The 18,180-nt window shown below is 42.7% G+C and overlaps 1 protein-coding gene across 3 annotated transcripts; it reads left to right on the forward strand.

The window, feature by feature from the left end:
- The first annotated feature begins 884 nt into the window (after nucleotides 1–884).
- On the forward strand, nucleotides 885–16,365 carry LOC138207419 (KN motif and ankyrin repeat domain-containing protein 4-like). Of its 3 annotated transcripts, none has more exons than XM_069164625.1 (10): nucleotides 885–1,118; nucleotides 7,387–7,458; nucleotides 7,547–9,046; nucleotides 10,782–10,857; nucleotides 11,594–11,899; nucleotides 12,076–12,160; nucleotides 13,029–13,248; nucleotides 13,338–13,480; nucleotides 13,975–14,202; nucleotides 15,686–16,365. In XM_069164625.1, the coding sequence occupies exons 2-10, from the start codon at nucleotides 7,440–7,442 to the stop codon at nucleotides 15,776–15,778; spliced, it is 2,670 nt and encodes an 889-aa protein (XP_069020726.1). In that variant the 5' UTR covers nucleotides 885–1,118; nucleotides 7,387–7,439; the 3' UTR covers nucleotides 15,779–16,365. The 3 variants fall into 3 exon arrangements, with proteins under 3 accessions (XP_069020726.1, XP_069020728.1, XP_069020727.1); XM_069164627.1 differs by having other exon boundaries at nucleotides 14,002–14,202; XM_069164626.1 differs by having other exon boundaries at nucleotides 7,547–9,025.
- The last annotated feature ends 1,815 nt before the right edge of the window (nucleotides 16,366–18,180 follow it).

Consider the following 18,180-nt stretch of genomic DNA (forward strand, 5'->3'; position numbering starts at 1 on the left):
ATTCATCCTCTGGGCCTCATGAATATTTGTACCAAATTTCCTGGTAATCTATTTGACAGTTATCCAGCATTTCACAAAACAAAACAAAACAAAAATATTGCCCTCATAATGGTGATAGAGTAAGGGGCTCACTAAAGTCAGTATGATTTATCCTGTCTGTTCAAACACTCATCACATAAATAAAATTGGGACATTTCTCTGGATACATCAACACTTTGACCGACTGGTGGTTCTAGAAGAAAACTGGGAGACCAGAAAGCTTTATCCTCCAATGTACAAAGGTTCATGACAATTAGTTCAAGAGTTGTTGAGAAGTTTCATTCTCACCCGAAGTGATGAACCCACAGAGCTCCACATTTTCAAGGAAATTTGTTTGGAAAAGACATGTTTACAATTAGAGGAAAGGCTTCTCCGGCATGATGGTGGCTCCCAGGGGAAGATCCTGGTAAAAGGCCGAAAGGGGATCCATAAAGAACGAGAGGTATGCACTGAGAGAATTAACCCCCATGGATGGCACCAAGCCCTCTGCTCTCTCCCCCCTGTTTACTTCATTACAGAGGACAGACCACATAACACTGGGTCGGGTTTCACATTCTGAAACAGGGAGGTCTGCGAGATACTGCATGGTCACTGATTATGGACGGCACACAGTAAGACGACTCTGATACTTTCTCTTATTTATTACCAGATGCTCTATACTTTGACATGTTGTCACAGTGGGTCCCAGAAGAGCTGCTGCCTTCCCCAGCTGGCTGCGCCTCTGAACTCCTATTGGCTGCTGTCTGAAGGAGTGGGCGTGGCTCTGCATGTCTAGCCTCCCTCTTGTCAGTCTCGTTGGACAGGAGGCAGCGTAGGAAGGCATGTTCACAAGCTCCTCCTCGCTCACTGCTCCCTTTTACACACAAGGCAAGCCCAGCTTCTGTTATGGCAGGGGCTGCACGTTGGCATTTACCAAACAGCCGTGGCATGCCACTCTCCCTGACAGCACCTCCCTGCCTCCTTGGGCGACAGACAGCCAGGCTGAACTAGCTGAGAGCAGACTGTAGTGGACTGTCTGGCAAACACACCCTCCAATCAGCAGGACAAAGTGGAGGGGAAACTGCTGAACATATCACAAGGTAAGCCCTGATTAATATTCATCTCAAATCTCTCCGGGCACAGGAGGGCTGTTGGATTGGATGGTTAATCAAAGCTGAGATGCTGAACGTTGACCTTGAACGTCTTCGATCTGGGACTGGCTGATCTAAATTCAGGGTCAGAAATGCTTTTGACTCTGGAATGATCTAACAAATTGTATGGAGTGGACCTCTAGGCCTATGCTGAATACTAATCAGACTCTCAGGCCAAAGACTTTGCCTTTTAAAGATTAAATGTTGAATTATACTTATATATACATTTCACTACATGTATATTTACACCCGCTGTAAAAAAAAAAATACACTTGAATCAACACAAACAAACATCAGCAGCACACTTTCTATTTTAACTCTGCCATTTTAACATACCATAGCTGTCTTCCTTGCGTGAAGCCCCTGGCAGCTGTTTTACCCTAAGAGCTTTGGCTCCACATACCATGCAATGAGGCTTTTAGATGCCACATTTTGACTCTGACCCTGTTGCTGTTGGAAAAAAACCAGGGCAGCTCTAGTGGTCCAAAAGTCCCAAGAGAAAGTACCCATACAAAGTGGAAAAAGATCACAGAACTGGAGGGATTTCTAGGAAGTGGCAGTAACTGAAAAATGTGTTTGACAGAAAAAAGAGGAGACAGATAGGGGCAGAGGGGGTGGAGGGAAAGGGAGCTTGAGTCCAAACGGTTTTGGTTCCTAAATCAACTCAGAACAGAAGACGAGGTTTAGAGTTATGCGCTGGAAAAACCACAGACTGTACAGCCAAGAAGTGGAGGAGAGGAAGGATTTTTTTTTTCCAGGAACAGAACATAGACAGTGAAACATGTAGACATATACATACTGTGCAGATGGATGGACAGTGAGAAGAAGAGCCACAGGTAAAGTACATAGAAAAAAAACCTGTTCGAATCTCACCGTTTAGGAAGTATAAGTTCACAATGTCTTTAACTGTCTCAGATATTGGAAGTCAGACATCTACACAGTAAAATAGTGTCAAGAAGGGTCTCTTTCCAAACACAGAATACTTTAGAGTTTTGTGGGTGGCAATGTGACTGCAAGTTCACACCCATGTGAACCCATGTGAACACATAAAAACCCAAACGTAAAGAACGTTTGGACCGATACCATAAATTGTAAAAATATAGCACTGCAGCAGCTGACAATATTTACAATGTTCACCAGGTTGGTTTAGTTTGTTGACAAGCCACTTTATGATGACAAGAAAAGTCAAGGGATGTCAGTGAGGGTGTGAAAAGTAATTGCCTTTGACTTTTGGTTTCTCACGGATTTCAATAGCAGTATCCCACAGGGGAAAGTCCCATGTTTCAATCGACCAAACCTAAACCCTCCATATGTGGACTTAATCATGCTTTGTACTTCATCACATCCCCTCCTTCTTCAACCTGGGTCATCTTTGCACCGATGCCAAGGGCAGCTTGTACACATCTCTCTGATGTCAACTTGTACGAAACAGGAGTGTTTCACTCCCGGGGAGTTAAAATGCACTGGTGATATATGCGTGTACTTTTCACTACAGTGTCTTGTAGCGGGCTGATGAGTGTGTTACACGCTTTGGCACGATAAGGGTTTGATATTTCAGTCGAGGCCAAATTGATGAGCAACCAACCAACACACAGCATGCTGTTACCATTCCTAGAGCCACATTGCTAACGTCGCCAAAGATAAAGGATGGGCACTGCAACATATCTTTGCTGGTATCATCCATGACTAAACCAAATCTTTACTGGTACTAATTTAAAAGTTAAATATAAAAAAAACAACCTTTGTCCTTACCTGATATTCAAGTCTTTATCATTGCTGCACAGGGAGGTCGCCCCCATGTGTCATAAGTGCATATTTAATTTGTGGCTTTGGTAAAGAATGCTGTGGACAACCATGTTGTGATTATGAGGTTTACACTGATGGATGGAGAGCCTAAAGGTCTGTGTGAGAAGAGACAGAGTCACCCAGAGGAGGAGAGCAGCTGTTGTGGGAATAGAAAAAGGGAAAATGGCCGTGCAAAAAAACAGTGACATTTTATCAGGCGAAAATGCAACAGGACCTTCAGCTGGATACACAGGAAACCTTGATTTCTAAAACTCAAGCAACAATTTAACCCAGTCTGAGTGAGTCTGGAGTGAGTTCAGGGGCCTTTTTGGGGAAAGGCAAATATTTTACGTTTCATTTTGGGGGTTTCCTGTGAGGTGGGCCAATTGCTCCAAGCACAGACAATTAAAACTTGTGCCACGAAAATGTGGAGGGAGTTAGGCAATGACTCCTGGGAATTGCCTAACCCTAACTCTGCTATATTGTTTCCTGTGGTAACCTGGTCAGGAGGAAAATCCCGGGTCTATATTTATGTGTAAGAAATGGAGGGCTTGTGGGCAACAGTGACCAGTTTGGATCTCACTTTTGTTTGTCAGAAAGCTAAAAATAAATAGTCTAAAAAAATAACATTTCTGTTTCTGAAAGCTGCATGTAGTAAAGTTTATGAAATTTTGATTGGCTGTGGTACTTTTCATATTGTAAGAAGATGGTTAAAAGAATACTTTGACATTTTGGGAATAATTCACTTTAGAGTTGTGACGATGAAAAAGTTGACGTGATCCATGTAAACACAAACGGCAATAAATGTCTTCTTTGGACCCTTGAACACTTTAAATCTCGACGTCCAGGGACGGTAAAAGCATATCGCTGATTCGGTTGAGAAACTTCAAGACATAAGCTAACGATTTTCACAACAGACCTAATACGGACAATGTTTGGATCCACTTGTGAGTTTCACTTTTCTCATATGAATGCCATGTAAACGAGGGCACATTGTTCCATGTCCAATAAGAATTGCATGAGGATTACCCTCACTTCTTATGAGCCTATGTTGAAATTGTAAAATCAAGGCAGTGTCATTTCTCTCACTTTCTCAAACAGGTTCAAAATGACAGAAGCCTGTGATGTATGATACATCACCTGATTGAGCCATTTAATGCTTTCTTTGGAAAAAAATATCTGTTTTATGATAATTCAAACATGCTTCTTTAATTTGGATGCTGTTTCCCTGTTTTCACTTGTAACAAATATGGATATGGATATACTATAAGCAGCTTATGTCTGCTTGAAATGGTTTTGATAGTATCATAAACAGGCCCAGACTGCTTAACGATTCATCCTGCATTTTGCTGTTTCAAATTGACACCATTGAAATGAAAGAAAAGGGATGTGCTTTATTTGTAGGCAATAATTGACGAAATATTCTGTGTCCCTTGAGCCTCTTGTAATCTTCCTATCTTGCTACTGAAGCTGAATATCCCCGCACTAGACATCTCACATTTTAAAAATATTTAAACCACAAATGTGAAAGAATTTCCTGACAGTGTTTTCGTTCTGTTGAAGTCGAGCCAGCAGCCTGCACTCTGACCAGCCTGACTCAGTCAGCAGACAGACAGATTGAGATGTCTGCAGTAACAGGTGTTCTGCAGTAAAGTGCTGATTGACAGAGTCAATGGTGAATACAACCTCTGCTCGTAGTCAACATTTTGCTCTTTTCCATATATGAATGCCTCACTCAGTGTGTCTTGTTTACTCCCTGGCCTGTCTGTCTGTGTACCTGCAGCAGAGTCTACTAAATGATCTTCTATTAGCTGGTAAAATGAAGACATATCTGGGTCCTCTTGCTTGACATGTACTTTAGCTTTACACCCGCATGTAAGCTAAATTTAGACCTGTCAGATCAAGTGCTGAAAGATTCCTCTCAACGTCCCCAACGGCATAACAGTATACGTACTGTATCGGTTGCAATGTACTTACACACATGTCAGATTTCTCTGAGGGCAACAGAACTGTACATCAGTGAAAAGGAGTCTCATCCCTCACACTGTCCAAACTATATTTAGAAAAATAAGTTTTTTTTGTATTTGTTATATTTTTTTTCAGATGGCTGAGGTTCATATCAATACAAAGCGTAAATGGTAACCAAGCGACAACTAACAGTGATGTCATCCATTGGTTTGTGAACTGCTGTTTTAAGCCTCAAATTTGAATTTTGGCAGTCACCATCTTCCTAATGTGAAGCCAGAAGTGACCATATTGGAGGGCAAGTGGTGGATCTGACTCAATCGGTTTGGGAACCCGAGGAAACTATACCCCGCCCACCGATAGCAGAAACATGACTGCACCACAGGCCCGCTCAATCAAGCAGACACGCCTCTGAATACATGACTTTTCGAGGCCTAATTTCTAATTAATGACGAGATTATTTTCAGATGCACCACCAAAAAACCAGTAAGAAGTTGTATATTTAGCGAATGATACCAAAATGACTTGTGGAAAAGATGTATCGACTTCGTACTTCATAAGTGAAGTTGAATGGGAGTCTATGGAGCCAACGCCTCTTTAGAGCCAACCCCTAACAGCCCTCTGTGGTATTGCATTTTAAGTTACTTCCACACCGGCCTAATTTTATCAACCTGGAAGCATATATACAGTGTATGACGCTAAAAAGGGTTGGGTATAAAACCCCAGTAATTTTGGTATTTTAGTACCAATCCAGGGCACCTTGGTGAACTGGGGGAGAAGATTTGTTGCATGTTGTTTGTCATCTCTCAGCCCTCATACCTTTAATAAATGCATGAAATTACCAATCACGCAGGAAAAATAATAAAAAAAAAACCTTCCAATTATAATGTGCTGTAAGTGTCAAGTGTTGTCAAAATGCAAAACGTTGGTGTCCAATACTTTCTCGAATTAAAATTTTGTTTATCCATCACTATAACAATTTTATGTAGACAATTTTTTTTTCAGTGATTTTTCGTATGATTGTTTGTGTTTAGATAACACTGAACATTAGAGAGCTTAAATTGGAAAAAAAAAAAAAAGAAGTAACTATTGTAGAAAACATTTATCCTCAAATTAAGATTTAAAAAATATTGTTTTGGTCATTATACAAAAACTCTGATTATCATATCTCCACTAGTATTAAACATATAAACAACAATAGCCCTTATTTATACTGAATATTTATAAAGACCCACATTTTCTTGTAATATTTTTACATCTTAAATAACAGACTCCACCCATCATGCATGCCAATCCTGTACTTACAAATATACTTTTGCAAGATGTTTAAGTATTTAGGTCTGAGTTTATTCAAATTTATATGTCCCTTGATTCCGATTTGTTGCTGTTTATTGCCGGCCATCAGAGAGTGTGTGAAAGATGGCGGTCATGATTCCCAGCAGGGACATTTGGTGGTATTGGTCTGTTTACTGCATAGCTGACATTGTTTGGGGCTGTGGCTTTGGTGGCTGCGGTGCCTCGGGAGGACAGCGAGGCTGCTGCAAAGGCTGGTGGTCAGGAGAGAGGAGGGGGAGACGTAGGAGGAAGGAAGAGGTGAGAGTGGAAGGGGGAGACGCTGCGAGAGGGAGGTAGGGGGAGCAATGACCATCAATTCTACAATGTATAGACTATAAATAAAAAAAAAAAGGAGAATGAGCAGATTAAAAGGACAGTAGATTCATGTACTGTAAAAGTAATGCAGAGTCAAATACTTTAAATGAAACATAAGAGAAGAAAAGGAAGTCAGAGACAGTTCTGTTCAGTAAGAATAAACCAATGATCTGAAAGAAGACTGCAGACCTAGTAGGAGGCCCACAGAGAGCAGGAGAGGAGGGAAGTAGTGAGTCAGAACAATGGCTGCCTGTATTTATGTCTGTTGGAGTATATTTTGCACCGCTGGCCATAGCTGCTGGGCTACAGACTCTCAGGCTATTTCCAGCTTTCATCCTGGATGGCAGGGCTGTAATCAAGTCAAGATCAGGCCCGCCGCTGGTGAATAATAGCTGCCTGGTGCGTGGAAGAAACGAAACAGTGAAAGTGTGAGAAAAAAAATGGAGATCTTTGGGAAAAGAAGAGCATGAGAGGGAGGAAGAGGGCAGAGAAAGCACTTGAGCGTAATTGAATGTTTTTGTTTTGTGCTTTAATCCGCATGTGAGTGAATGAATAAGAGGGAGATTGTGAATGGAGAGCAAAGAAGGATTATTGTTGTTCCATCTGGTCATAAAATTAAGATTGAGTCTGTCACTGGAAGAACCACAAAACCTTAAGTGAATGTCAGCGTTCAGCGTTAGTCAGCGTTTGCCATCAGAAATCCGTTAAATGTTCATTAAATTATTATATAACCACACAAGCATCACTTCTGCCGCTCATAAAATGCACTAACGTGTTGTTGGCTTAATTCAGTCCCTTTGTTTTATTTTGTTTTCAGACACCGAAGGTCCAACCAGACCATGTGACAATAGCTTGTTTGGGGAACTGAAAATGATGGAAGGACAAAATGGTAGAAAAATTCTTTCCTGTGCCAAAATTTCACTAAATCAAATAATTTTTTTGCCGCTCATTCTAAGTAATCGGTTTAATGTTTTCAGGAAGTATCTCAGCTCATAAAACAGCAGAAAATGGAATCAAAGGGAAGCCTCCATACTCGGTGGAAACCCCTTACGGCTTCCGACTTGACCTGGACTTCCTGAAATATGTTGATGACATCGAGAAAGGCAACACCATCAAAAGAGTTCCCATTCAGCGCAAAAGCAAAGGACCCCGAGCAAGCACTCTACCCAGGCACCTCAACCCTTCTGGGTGCGGTTACCGCCCGAGCCCCTGGGGATCCACCGGAGCTCTTGGTCCAAGGTCACGACTGTCAGATGCCCCTCACTATGGCTACACTTCCTGGGCATATGATTACAAGCCGCCCCTCTCTCCTACAGGGCTCAAATCTCTGGCAGAAATGGAGGCCAGGATCAAGGAGTTTGATGAGCAACCTCTCGGGGAACACATCAGGCCTCATCTCCTCCGTGCCTCCAGTCTGCCTCTCACAGTGCTACTGAGACAGGGGTCAGAGTCCACAGACGACCCGGGCAGCCTGCAGAGTTCAAGGGATCACCTCGAAGGAAGAAACACCTCATGCGAAGACGTCTTCCTCTCTCCGGACAGACCTCGCCCGCAGGACTGCTCGGGGTTGCTGAGGCGCCTCGCCGAGGCCCTCGAACGTGTCGGGGAGCTGGAGATGGAGGTGAGGGTCGTTCCAGAGCTCAGGGCGCAGATCTGCATCCTCCAAGAGGAAAGAGAGAGGATCCGTCTGGGCCTAAATCCACATATCCATCCCTCAATGAACGGAACCACAACCTCCTCTCATTACCACAAAGTGGACATCAAAAGACCTCGGCATGAGAGTCACATCATGTTTCCTAGAAGTCATGGTGTTAACAGAGAGGACTCCAACCCTACGCACGAGTGGAGGACGAGTACAGATCTGGACGAGCTGCTGACGGTGACGTCCCTGCAGGCCAAAGTAGCTGTGCTGGAGCAGAAACTCCACGAGACGGGCCTGGAGCTGCAGAGGGTGTCGGGGCTGCTGAGGGAGCAGCAGGAGGAGAGCAGACGGAAAGACGAGAAGATGGAGCACCTGGTCAGGAATCCTTCGGTGTGGGTGCGCGCAGAGAGGGTGGTGGTAGACCAGGACGGAGATGAGACAGTGGTGAGATCCCTTGAACCAGATTATACCGAAGCCTACTCCTTCATCGGTGCGAGAACTGCGACCACAAACGGTCACAGACGTCGACAACAAGACGCTACAGTCGGTTCGACATCCACTGACAGGAGTCCACTGGTGACAGTGGACCGTGCTGACGCGTTAGCTTCAGACCCAGCTGTGGTCGTGCGCCACATAAAGAAGATCAAGAGTCTCCTGGATCAGCAGTGGGACTGTTTGTGTGCAGAGAGCGATTTAGGAGGAGACGGTAAACCTCGAAAGCACCCGGATCCCAAAGTCAACTCTCTGCAGCAGGAGATGATGGGACTTGTTGACATCCTCACATCTCACTACAGACAGCATGGACACAGTGACGGTGAGGAGATTCAGCATGGAAGTACTGTGGTCAAATACACTTAATAGAAAACACTAACTGCCTGCATCTGATTTACACAAGTCAACTAAAAGCAAATTCTGTAACTGAAAATCACTGAAAACCACAAGTTAGCTTGGCTGTGCCCTCGTACCAACTATTTTGACCGCACTAGTTACAGTGAAGCACAATCTGACACAAATATTCCAGGGCAGACGTGCCCAAAGTCTTTGGGCTGTGGGCCAAAAATGCATTTTTATGTAATGCGAAATTCCATGTCATTAAAATGTAATATGTTTTCACAGAAAATGTGCATTTTAAATCTAAAATGAAATTACATAATAATAAGAACACTACTCTTTAATTTGCATTATAGTAATTTTCACCCTGCAAATTCTTTCTACATTTTCTGTCATCAGTGTCTCTTATGTTGACTGGCAGCTCAAAGTTAGTGATGTAAGACACACAAACAGCATATGAGCGTCAGCAGAAGCGAGACAGAATACTATAATTCCTCATAGATAAGATGTAGGTCAACGTCATTTAATAGGGAAGTTTAACAGCACTGTGCTTTACATTACCGTAAAACTCATATTATTGAATTATTAATTGCACAAAATGTATAGTTCGCAGTCAGATCATTTTACAGCATTTAAAAATAAGGAGAAAAAGCATGAACTTGTCAAATGTTATGATTAGCTAAAACAAAGAAGGTCCAGACCGAACTTGGCTCAAGGGCCCCAAATTGAGCTGCTCTGTTCTAGGAGCTGATATGGAGATATTATAATATGCAACAGAAGTAGTCAATAGTTGTACACAGGACAGAACAACCGCTGTTTTTGAACATCGTTTCGTGAACTTTTGCACTGATTTATTTCACATCTAATAAAAAAACATTTAATTAGAAATGTGTTAGCTGCTCAGTTTTATTTAAGTGGAGCACACGGTTGGTTGACTCTCATTAGTTCCGACTCCGACATGCTTTGGGTTGCTTTTATTTTTAGTCTCCAAACGTTTCCTTGTTAAAACTGTCAGAAAAAAGCAGCACCTAAGATGAAAGAAGAGATGACGTGGATCTCAAAGATGGAATCTGAACAAGGCGAGTTCAGTATTGTTATGAGTCAGAAAAAGTTATTTTTTTACTTTAAAATCCAACTTCTTTCTTTTAAAACCAAAAGTTTGACCTTTTAAACCTCACGTTCCACCTTATTGGAGAGAAATGAGATTTTACTTTATCAAAGTGAATGACGGTTGTTTCTGTATTGTTTTTGTATAATTCAAGAGGGTTATCTGAACGTCAGTGTTCAGAAAAGTCAGTGGAGCTCTGTGTGGTGCAAAGCCTGTGTAAAATAGAGTTATAATACGTCATAGTGACGCAGAATAGGAAGCATCTCCACAGATTCAGTGCTAACAGCAATTTAACAGCTGTGTCAACACAGGAAAATGAAAGTTTATTTAGTCACTCCAATTCAGCTCTGAAAATCTAAAAGACCCTTTCCAGTACTCTAGGAGATATTATATCGTAACGTTCCTCCGTGAAATTGAGACCCAAAGATAGATACAGTAAATTAGATGTAAACTGATGGTTTTCTTTAATTGACGAGTAGGTAGGTGGCTGTTGTGTTTATCTACAGTGCTAAACTATAGAGAAGTGGTTGTGTGCAAAAGAAAACACACCACAACAAATACACATTTTAGCAGGAGCGTGTGTCGTTGTTGTTCATCTGATATTTCATCACATCCTTTGTTTTCCACGTAGCCTCTAAATCCATCCCGAAGACAGACGGATGCGCCCGGACGTCAAAAAGCCTCCACTTTGGGAATGTTAATGAAGGGTTAGTAAATAACTCACTGACTTGTGCAACCTAAACAGTTGTGATTGCTGGTTACTCGACTTAACACGAGGTTCTGCACTGTTGTACAATCGTGACCGAGAAAAACATTGTGATTTAAGACTGAGAGATGAATACCACTCCCTATAAAGTTGTCACTTCAGGAGAAAAGTGGTCACCTCTTAAGATGATGGAGCCTCACATGCAAGTTGATTAGTCAGAAAATAAGGCATGTTTTTTTTTTTTTAGCTCAGTATTGCAATAGGATAGAACATAAAACCTATTTGGTTGTAATAGTCAGAAAAATCCCTACCTATGCATCTTTTAAATGAAGAAACAGGGATGGTGTTTCATTTGTTTTGACTTTGTTCTCTACAGCCAAGCTGCCTTTGAAATGATTGGAGTGGAATTGTCCTTGACCTGAATATCAGAATAATGCATCTGAAGGCTCTTCCAAAACGCTTTGTCTTTTTCTTTAATGAGCCAAGTCAGACATTGTGGGGAAACTGGCTGATTGGGTTTAATGTTAATTCCTGATGTTGTATCTGGATAATACAAAAGACATTTTGTGAGACATTTAAGCAAATTTTAGGGTCTTTATTCTTACAATTCGCTGACCTCCTTCATGATCTAATCAGACAAACATCCGTGTGGAAGCAACTGTGAACATTTATCAGCATTGGGGTCGATGATACTTTCAATATCCTGCCCTGCGTTCTTTTTCCCCACTTTTCTAAAGACGTAAAATGACCGCGAGTGGAAATCTGCTTCATTGGGACTGTGTGAACCAGAGTGTTCTTGGTGATTTGGAGCAGAGGGAGCGCAGCAGTAGCCCCGGGGAGATGGCTGCTGCCCAGGTGGACACAGACCCGCAAACGGGCTCAGACAGACAGACGACATCAGTGGGAATGAGATCAGGGCGGACAGACGGAGGCATACCGTCTGTGGAGGCTGAAGCTCCAGAGAAAACGGCCAAGTGGAAAGCTCAGCCCCCAGGAGAACAGATGGACGGAAACTCTGGCTCAGAGACAAGCACCAGGGGCAGGTGAGAGCGAACACCTCATCAGTGTCTGTTTGGAAAATATAGAAGTAGGCTACCCATCAGGAAATTGCTCATACTTTTATTTTATCTCATGGGAATATATTCCTAATGCCATGATAATTTTTTGTTTTTCTCTGTTCTGTCCTTCGTTCTGCACACATACATGCTTTCTCTTCCAGGGAGACAGTGAGCGCTGATTTCATGGCTGCTTGTCACTTCCTCAAAGATCACATGGACAACCTGAATAACCCCAATGATGCCATGGTAGGTGCTCTTAATTCTTTTACAGGAACTTTCAATCAAATACAAGTACATTTATTTAATAATGAATTATTTACGTTCTTTCAGTTCACTAATTTAGATTTATCTTAGAGCTGAACTTGTCAATATTTCTGTATCAACAATAGATGAAATGTCTCAATACGAAATGCGAAAGGGGCCAATCACAGTGACAAGGCCACAGATAACAATCATCCCACTCTGTGGTTAACTTCACTTCTATGCAGCATTTTAGAAACTTTCAGCGCCTTGTTTTGGTTTTTCGTCCCGTAGCTTTATGTTCTGGTTTACTCTCAGTAACTTGCTTTGAGCTCTAAGTGAAAAGGCTCCTGACCTAATGCAACCTGCCCAGCACCCAACAGCATACAGGTGAAGTTCCAGCGACTTGCTGGAAGATTTAGCACAATTTAACATTCAATCAGCCAGATATTCAGCCCTGTATCACTCCAAAGTTTGTAATACATCCGTCAGTCCAGTAGAGGGCACCGTGTCAGTGTCACGTTTTGCCTCGCCGATGCAAGAAAAGAATACGTATGTATGACCAAGTCTCATTTTGAGAGGTGCAAAGACTGATAATGTCCATAGGGAGGAAGTTGGGGATGGTTGGACAGAACAAACACAGGATTTTCACCTGAAAGACAGGTGTCTGAGGCTATAAGTTAACATGGATTTATCAAGACAACATCACAGCGGCTTTATACAGTGTCCGTATGTTAACACTTCGCTTGATCAACTGCCACATATCAATTAACATTGCTTTAAAGTATGACTGTTAAATGAACGAGGATTGTTCCAACATCAGTCAGCTTCATCTAGTCAGCGTCCTTCTTATGTCCCCCATCTGCCGCTCCAGAGGAAGGCTTTGGTCGTATTGTTTCAACACTGGTTCAGTGCAGCAGCAGAAGAGGCTTCTGTGGCCAGCGGAGTTACTGCGCAACTGAAAGAAGTCAAGAAGGCAACACCCTCACTGCTGGCCTTCCTGGTCAACCTGGCAGACGACAACGGCAACACAGTGCTGCATTACAGCGTCTCCCACTGCAACTACAGCATCGTCAGCCTAATCCTGGACACAGGTGACGGGGAGTATGTTGACAAAGGTGTTGCGCGTGGGAGTAGTTGGTTTATTGGTAGTGAAAATATACACATATTCTCTGTGTCATAGGTGTGAGTGACATGAACATTCAGAACAACGCCGGCTACACAGCGGTGATGCTGGCCTCACTGACAGCCCCCGATGGACCCGCTGGGATGGAGGTTGTTCGCAAGCTGATGGAGCAGAGCATCATTAACATTCGCTCCAGCCAGGTAACACGAGCAATGCCAACAAATGTAACTACAGAAAATAATGGTTGTTTTTGATTTGACGGGGGAGGGAAAGTGACATGGCTGGGAGGGCAATAACTTGCTTTACTGCCAGCACCCTCGGCTGGTTCTTTTCAAGTTTTCAAAGAAGAAAACGGAAGATTGAATTTAACCAAATCACACGCAATATTGAGTCACTCCATCAATTTTATGCACGGAGATAAATCTGCTTAAGATAATGAGTACTGCTCAGCCTGTGAAAACAGATGTATAATAGTCCTCTGTGGTTCTGGGAGGAGCTTTTTAAAATAAGACAAAAACAACCTGGATGATGTTGTTGGGATTATGTAGAACCAGACTATGGACTTGCGGTTGCAGTTTGAGTAAGATGGACATTTATGAGGTCGAGTGAGTCTCAGAAAAGATGCCGTTAGGATGCCTTAAGGGCCCAATAGGATCATGTGTTTTAGAAATAGTGTTTTCTTAACAATTCTCAGTCTCTGCCTCATCGCCTCACCACACAGACGGGCCAGACAGCTCTGCACTTGGCAGTGAGGCACGGCCGAGTTGTCATGGTTCGCCTGCTGCTGAGCTGCGGGGCCGACGCCAACATCCAGGACAACCAGGGAACCACGGCCCTGATGTTCGCATCTGAGAGGGGTCACACACACATCGCCAGACTGCTGCTGGAAAGAAGCCAGTGTGACCTCACCCTGACTGACAAGGTAACACGGGAGCCAATAACAAGCCCCGTGGACAATTTAATTCTCGTGTCATCCTCAATGCAGAGAAACAAAAATCCTGTTAGAACTTGTAGAAGGATCTTTGTCTTCATTTGAATTGCCACTGGTTGTCAGATTGCAGGCAAAATACATGTGGTCAGACCTATTTTTAGCCTCGTATCCATTAAATTGAATTGGTACATTAAATTCACATGATGACTCCACCATCGTTTCCCTTGTGAACTCCACTGAAAAGGCAAATTGACTTTTGTATTCACAAAACCGAATGCAAAAAGCAGCTTAGATGTATGAAAGCTTGAATCTTTTGACTCGCGCCGTGTGGACGTGGGCGGACTGACAGTCTGGATGCAGCAGAATAGAGCTTTCCCAGGATTAATCAAGGCTACAGTAAGGCAAATCTCCCAGGGCTGAGATGAGCTAATCCGCTAACAGTACCTTATCTGCCAGTCTGGAGCAAGTGGAGGCAGAAAAGAGAGGAGAGGAGATGCAAATGTGCCTTCTACTTTTGAGTCAGCCTTTAAAGTAGACTTTAAGAGCAAAAAAAAAAAAAAACACCACCAACCACAGGCATACCTTGACTGGTAACCTTGTTTCACCTTGACGAAAACCCAGTTTAATTAGACTAATTAAACTTTGCCCAAATGAATTCTTAACCCACTTAGATCCACCCTTGCTCTTGCTAAGCATCTACAGCTAATCTTAAAGCGCTGCGAAGCTGAGCCACAGTGGGGCTGTGAGCTAAAGGCTAGCGGCATGCCAACATCCTCACACTGACAAGGACCAACGTGTTGATGTGAACTGATTATGATGTTGATAGTGTTCACCACCTTAGCTTAGCATGTCAGCATCCGCTTCATAACATTTAGCGAAAAGCCATGAGTGTCAACCTCATGGTGGTGCTTGATGAGGTCATCAAAGTCAGTAGGATTCAGCATCTAGGGACCACGAATCCAACCAATCAAGTAGAGCGATCAGATCCCAACAAAGCAAATGTGGGGCAGATAGTATGTTTGAGTGGGACAACGTGGGACATGTACCAATGCTAAGAGCTAATAGGACCAAACAAATATATTTTTATTTGAATGCAACTTTCCCAACTTTCATACTAAGTAAATACAGTAAGCATAAAAGGAAGATGACGTTTCATGGGAGTGCTGCAAGGTGTGCCAAACACAAGTTATTTCAGCTACTATCATCTTTGGGTTTTAAGTGGGAATTTCCTTAACTGCCTGTCCTGATTTTAGAAAAAAAATAAAATCTGTCTTGCAGTGTTGGTGTTTGAGAACTAGAGCCAATCAAAATGCAAGACGTTGTCTCAACACGTGGGACGCAGGACAAGGAATGAAAAAATGATGTGCAATCCCACATGAAGCGGGACACCTGGTCACCTGACAATCAAGTAACTCCATTCAGTAACTGTTCAAATATTTCTAATTTCTTTGTCTCTTCTCTTCCTGTCCTCCAGCGAGGTCAAACTGCACTCTCTATCGCCATGCAAGGTTCCCACACAGATACAGCCGCCCTGCTGCAGGCCCACGCTAAAGCTCGAGCTCTGTAGAACCGGAAAACATCTGCAGCTGATCTCCTTACACGTGGTCTTTTCTGTCTGACGGCACTTGTAAACGCATGACTTCTGTCATGATACGCTTGCTGAATTCTGGACAACCTCTCTTCTGTTAGCTTGAGTTTTGGATGGGATGACAGCATTATGATGAGACTCATAGGGCAACAACAGTGAGTGAGGTAAAGCTTTGATGAGTGCAGTGTACAGTGAATCTGCTGTTTTCTGTTGTCTTTACTGTTGATGTTCATAGTTATCGCCGATCTTTGCACATCCAAGTCGCAGCTTAGCTCTGCAAACTATGCAATGGAAAATATATTTATTATGTTTATTGTCTCTTAACAATTATCTAAAGGTTTGTGGTTAAAAAAAAAAAAAAAAAAAAAAGAAAGTTTCATCTCTGTTTTTAAGGGGGATTTACAATTTATAGGACATTTGCAGCAACTCAGCACCTTTAAAATACTCCTGCATGCCACAAGAGACAATTTTTTTTCGTGCCAGTAAACCAACCTGTTGATTTCACTCTCTTTTAATTGCTATACTGATGTATACACTGTCTGTTTGTAATAAAATGACAGAAAACCGCTGAAGCTGCATTGTTTCTGCATTGATCTGGTTGCGTTGTCAGGCAGCACTGCACACGTTCAACAAGTTTTGTTGCTGTAGTGACAGATCTGACCAGCAGGTGGCACAGCTCTCCCATTCGACCATCACTACTGCCACACATTTCACACATAATAACACCCATAGAGAAAGCAACAATACACAATATATCTGGAATTCTGAAATGAGCATATCCAAGGGATTAGATCTGATCCCTTTGAAGTGTGACAGACAATTATAAACATGATTTGCACTAATTCCACTGTGAGAGAGGGCACAATGAGATTCACCTGCACTCCAGCTCTGTGGCAGCTCGCATGGCCCCAGTCAGTCACGAAAGCAGATTTGTTTGAGTGGCCTTCGTTCCCCCCCTAACCCCCACTGGGAAACAGTGAGGGGGGCAGAGCTTTGGTGTTGCTGCGAGGACTTCAGATTATGTTTGCGAGATAAGGCAAAAAAAGGATTGAGTGTAGACATGGGAAAGACGCCGGATTTCTGTCTGACAGGGCAAAGCCACTGAGGATTTCTTCCGGGTTGGCAGACTGTTCTGCCGTAATGACCCTGTGCAAACATACATCCTCAGACAGAGAGCGAGATGGATAGATGGAGGTGGAACAGGCGTCTTTTCTATTCCCAGATTAAGCATCAGCACACAAGCGCAGGAATGAAGCGAGCGCGTGTGGAAATGAAACGTAATGTTTTGAGCAGATGAGCTATCTTTGACAGATTTAAAACATGTATAGAGCAGCATGTGCACACAATGTAGATGCATAGGTATGACTTCACCATCCCCCACCCAAACAGGCCTTCATGTCACGGTGAATAAAGGTGTTCATATCCGCCTTTGTGCAGCAGTAAACATCTGTGACACCTCTTTTGTCTGCTGCAGGCATCTGTGGACTAACATAAAAATATTTATTGCATAATATCCTAATGGGGTGTGTGGTGCAACAAGGAGGCTGAGTTTGAAGGCATTTACCCTGCCACAGTTTAATAATGATAATGGACTGGGTTTATCTACTACTGTTTTTCCGTCTGCTGATGAATCACTTTTGGATGCGGAACACATTTCAGTCAGAGTGGGTAGACACACTCAGGGAGGTTTTTGCTGCTACAGCGTTACTTGGTCTGGTACAACCAGTCATTTATAGAGGCTGATATGAGCTCATGTTATCAAACTTAAAACAGGTATTTCTGTAAATTTTGCTGGTTCTACTTGTGCTAAATGTAAGCAAGTCAAAAGAGAGGCAAAAACAAAAACCTACCATGCATTATCAGCAAGACCTGTTGTTGCCTTGTTGGCCTGTGCTGCCAGTTGTCGGTCAGATCATGATGCCTTAAAGGCTGGATACATTTGCTTCAGAAAGTATTCCAACCCCTTCACTTCTTGCACATTTTATGGGGTTATAAATTTAGCTCGAAAGGATCTGCCAGGAAGAATGGGGTAAAGTGCCAGAGTCCAGGTCTGCAAAGCCTGTAGAGATTTACCCGAGAAGACGTAAAGCTGTAAATGCTGCCAAAAGAGCTTTTACGCGTTACTGAATACTTTTGTGAATGACAAGATTTCAGTTTTGGATTTTAAATAAATGTATTTAACAAAGTGAAGGGGGGTGAACTTTTGCTTAAGAATCTGTATGCTGCCACTTCAAAACAAATTTCCAAGCAAGCTGTTTATCACACGTTTGAAATAAAACGAAAAGTTGACATAGAAAACAAAAAACATGTAGCAACGCATTGATATCCATTCGGAGTCTTGCAGGTGAAGTGATAAAAGTTTAATATTCACACATACCTGC

This window comes from Embiotoca jacksoni, unplaced genomic scaffold (genome assembly GCF_022577435.1).
Source record: "Embiotoca jacksoni isolate LCO1_2020_lvr unplaced genomic scaffold, fEmbJac1.0.p SCAF_31, whole genome shotgun sequence".
Lineage (NCBI taxonomy): Eukaryota > Metazoa > Chordata > Actinopteri > Embiotocidae > Embiotoca > Embiotoca jacksoni.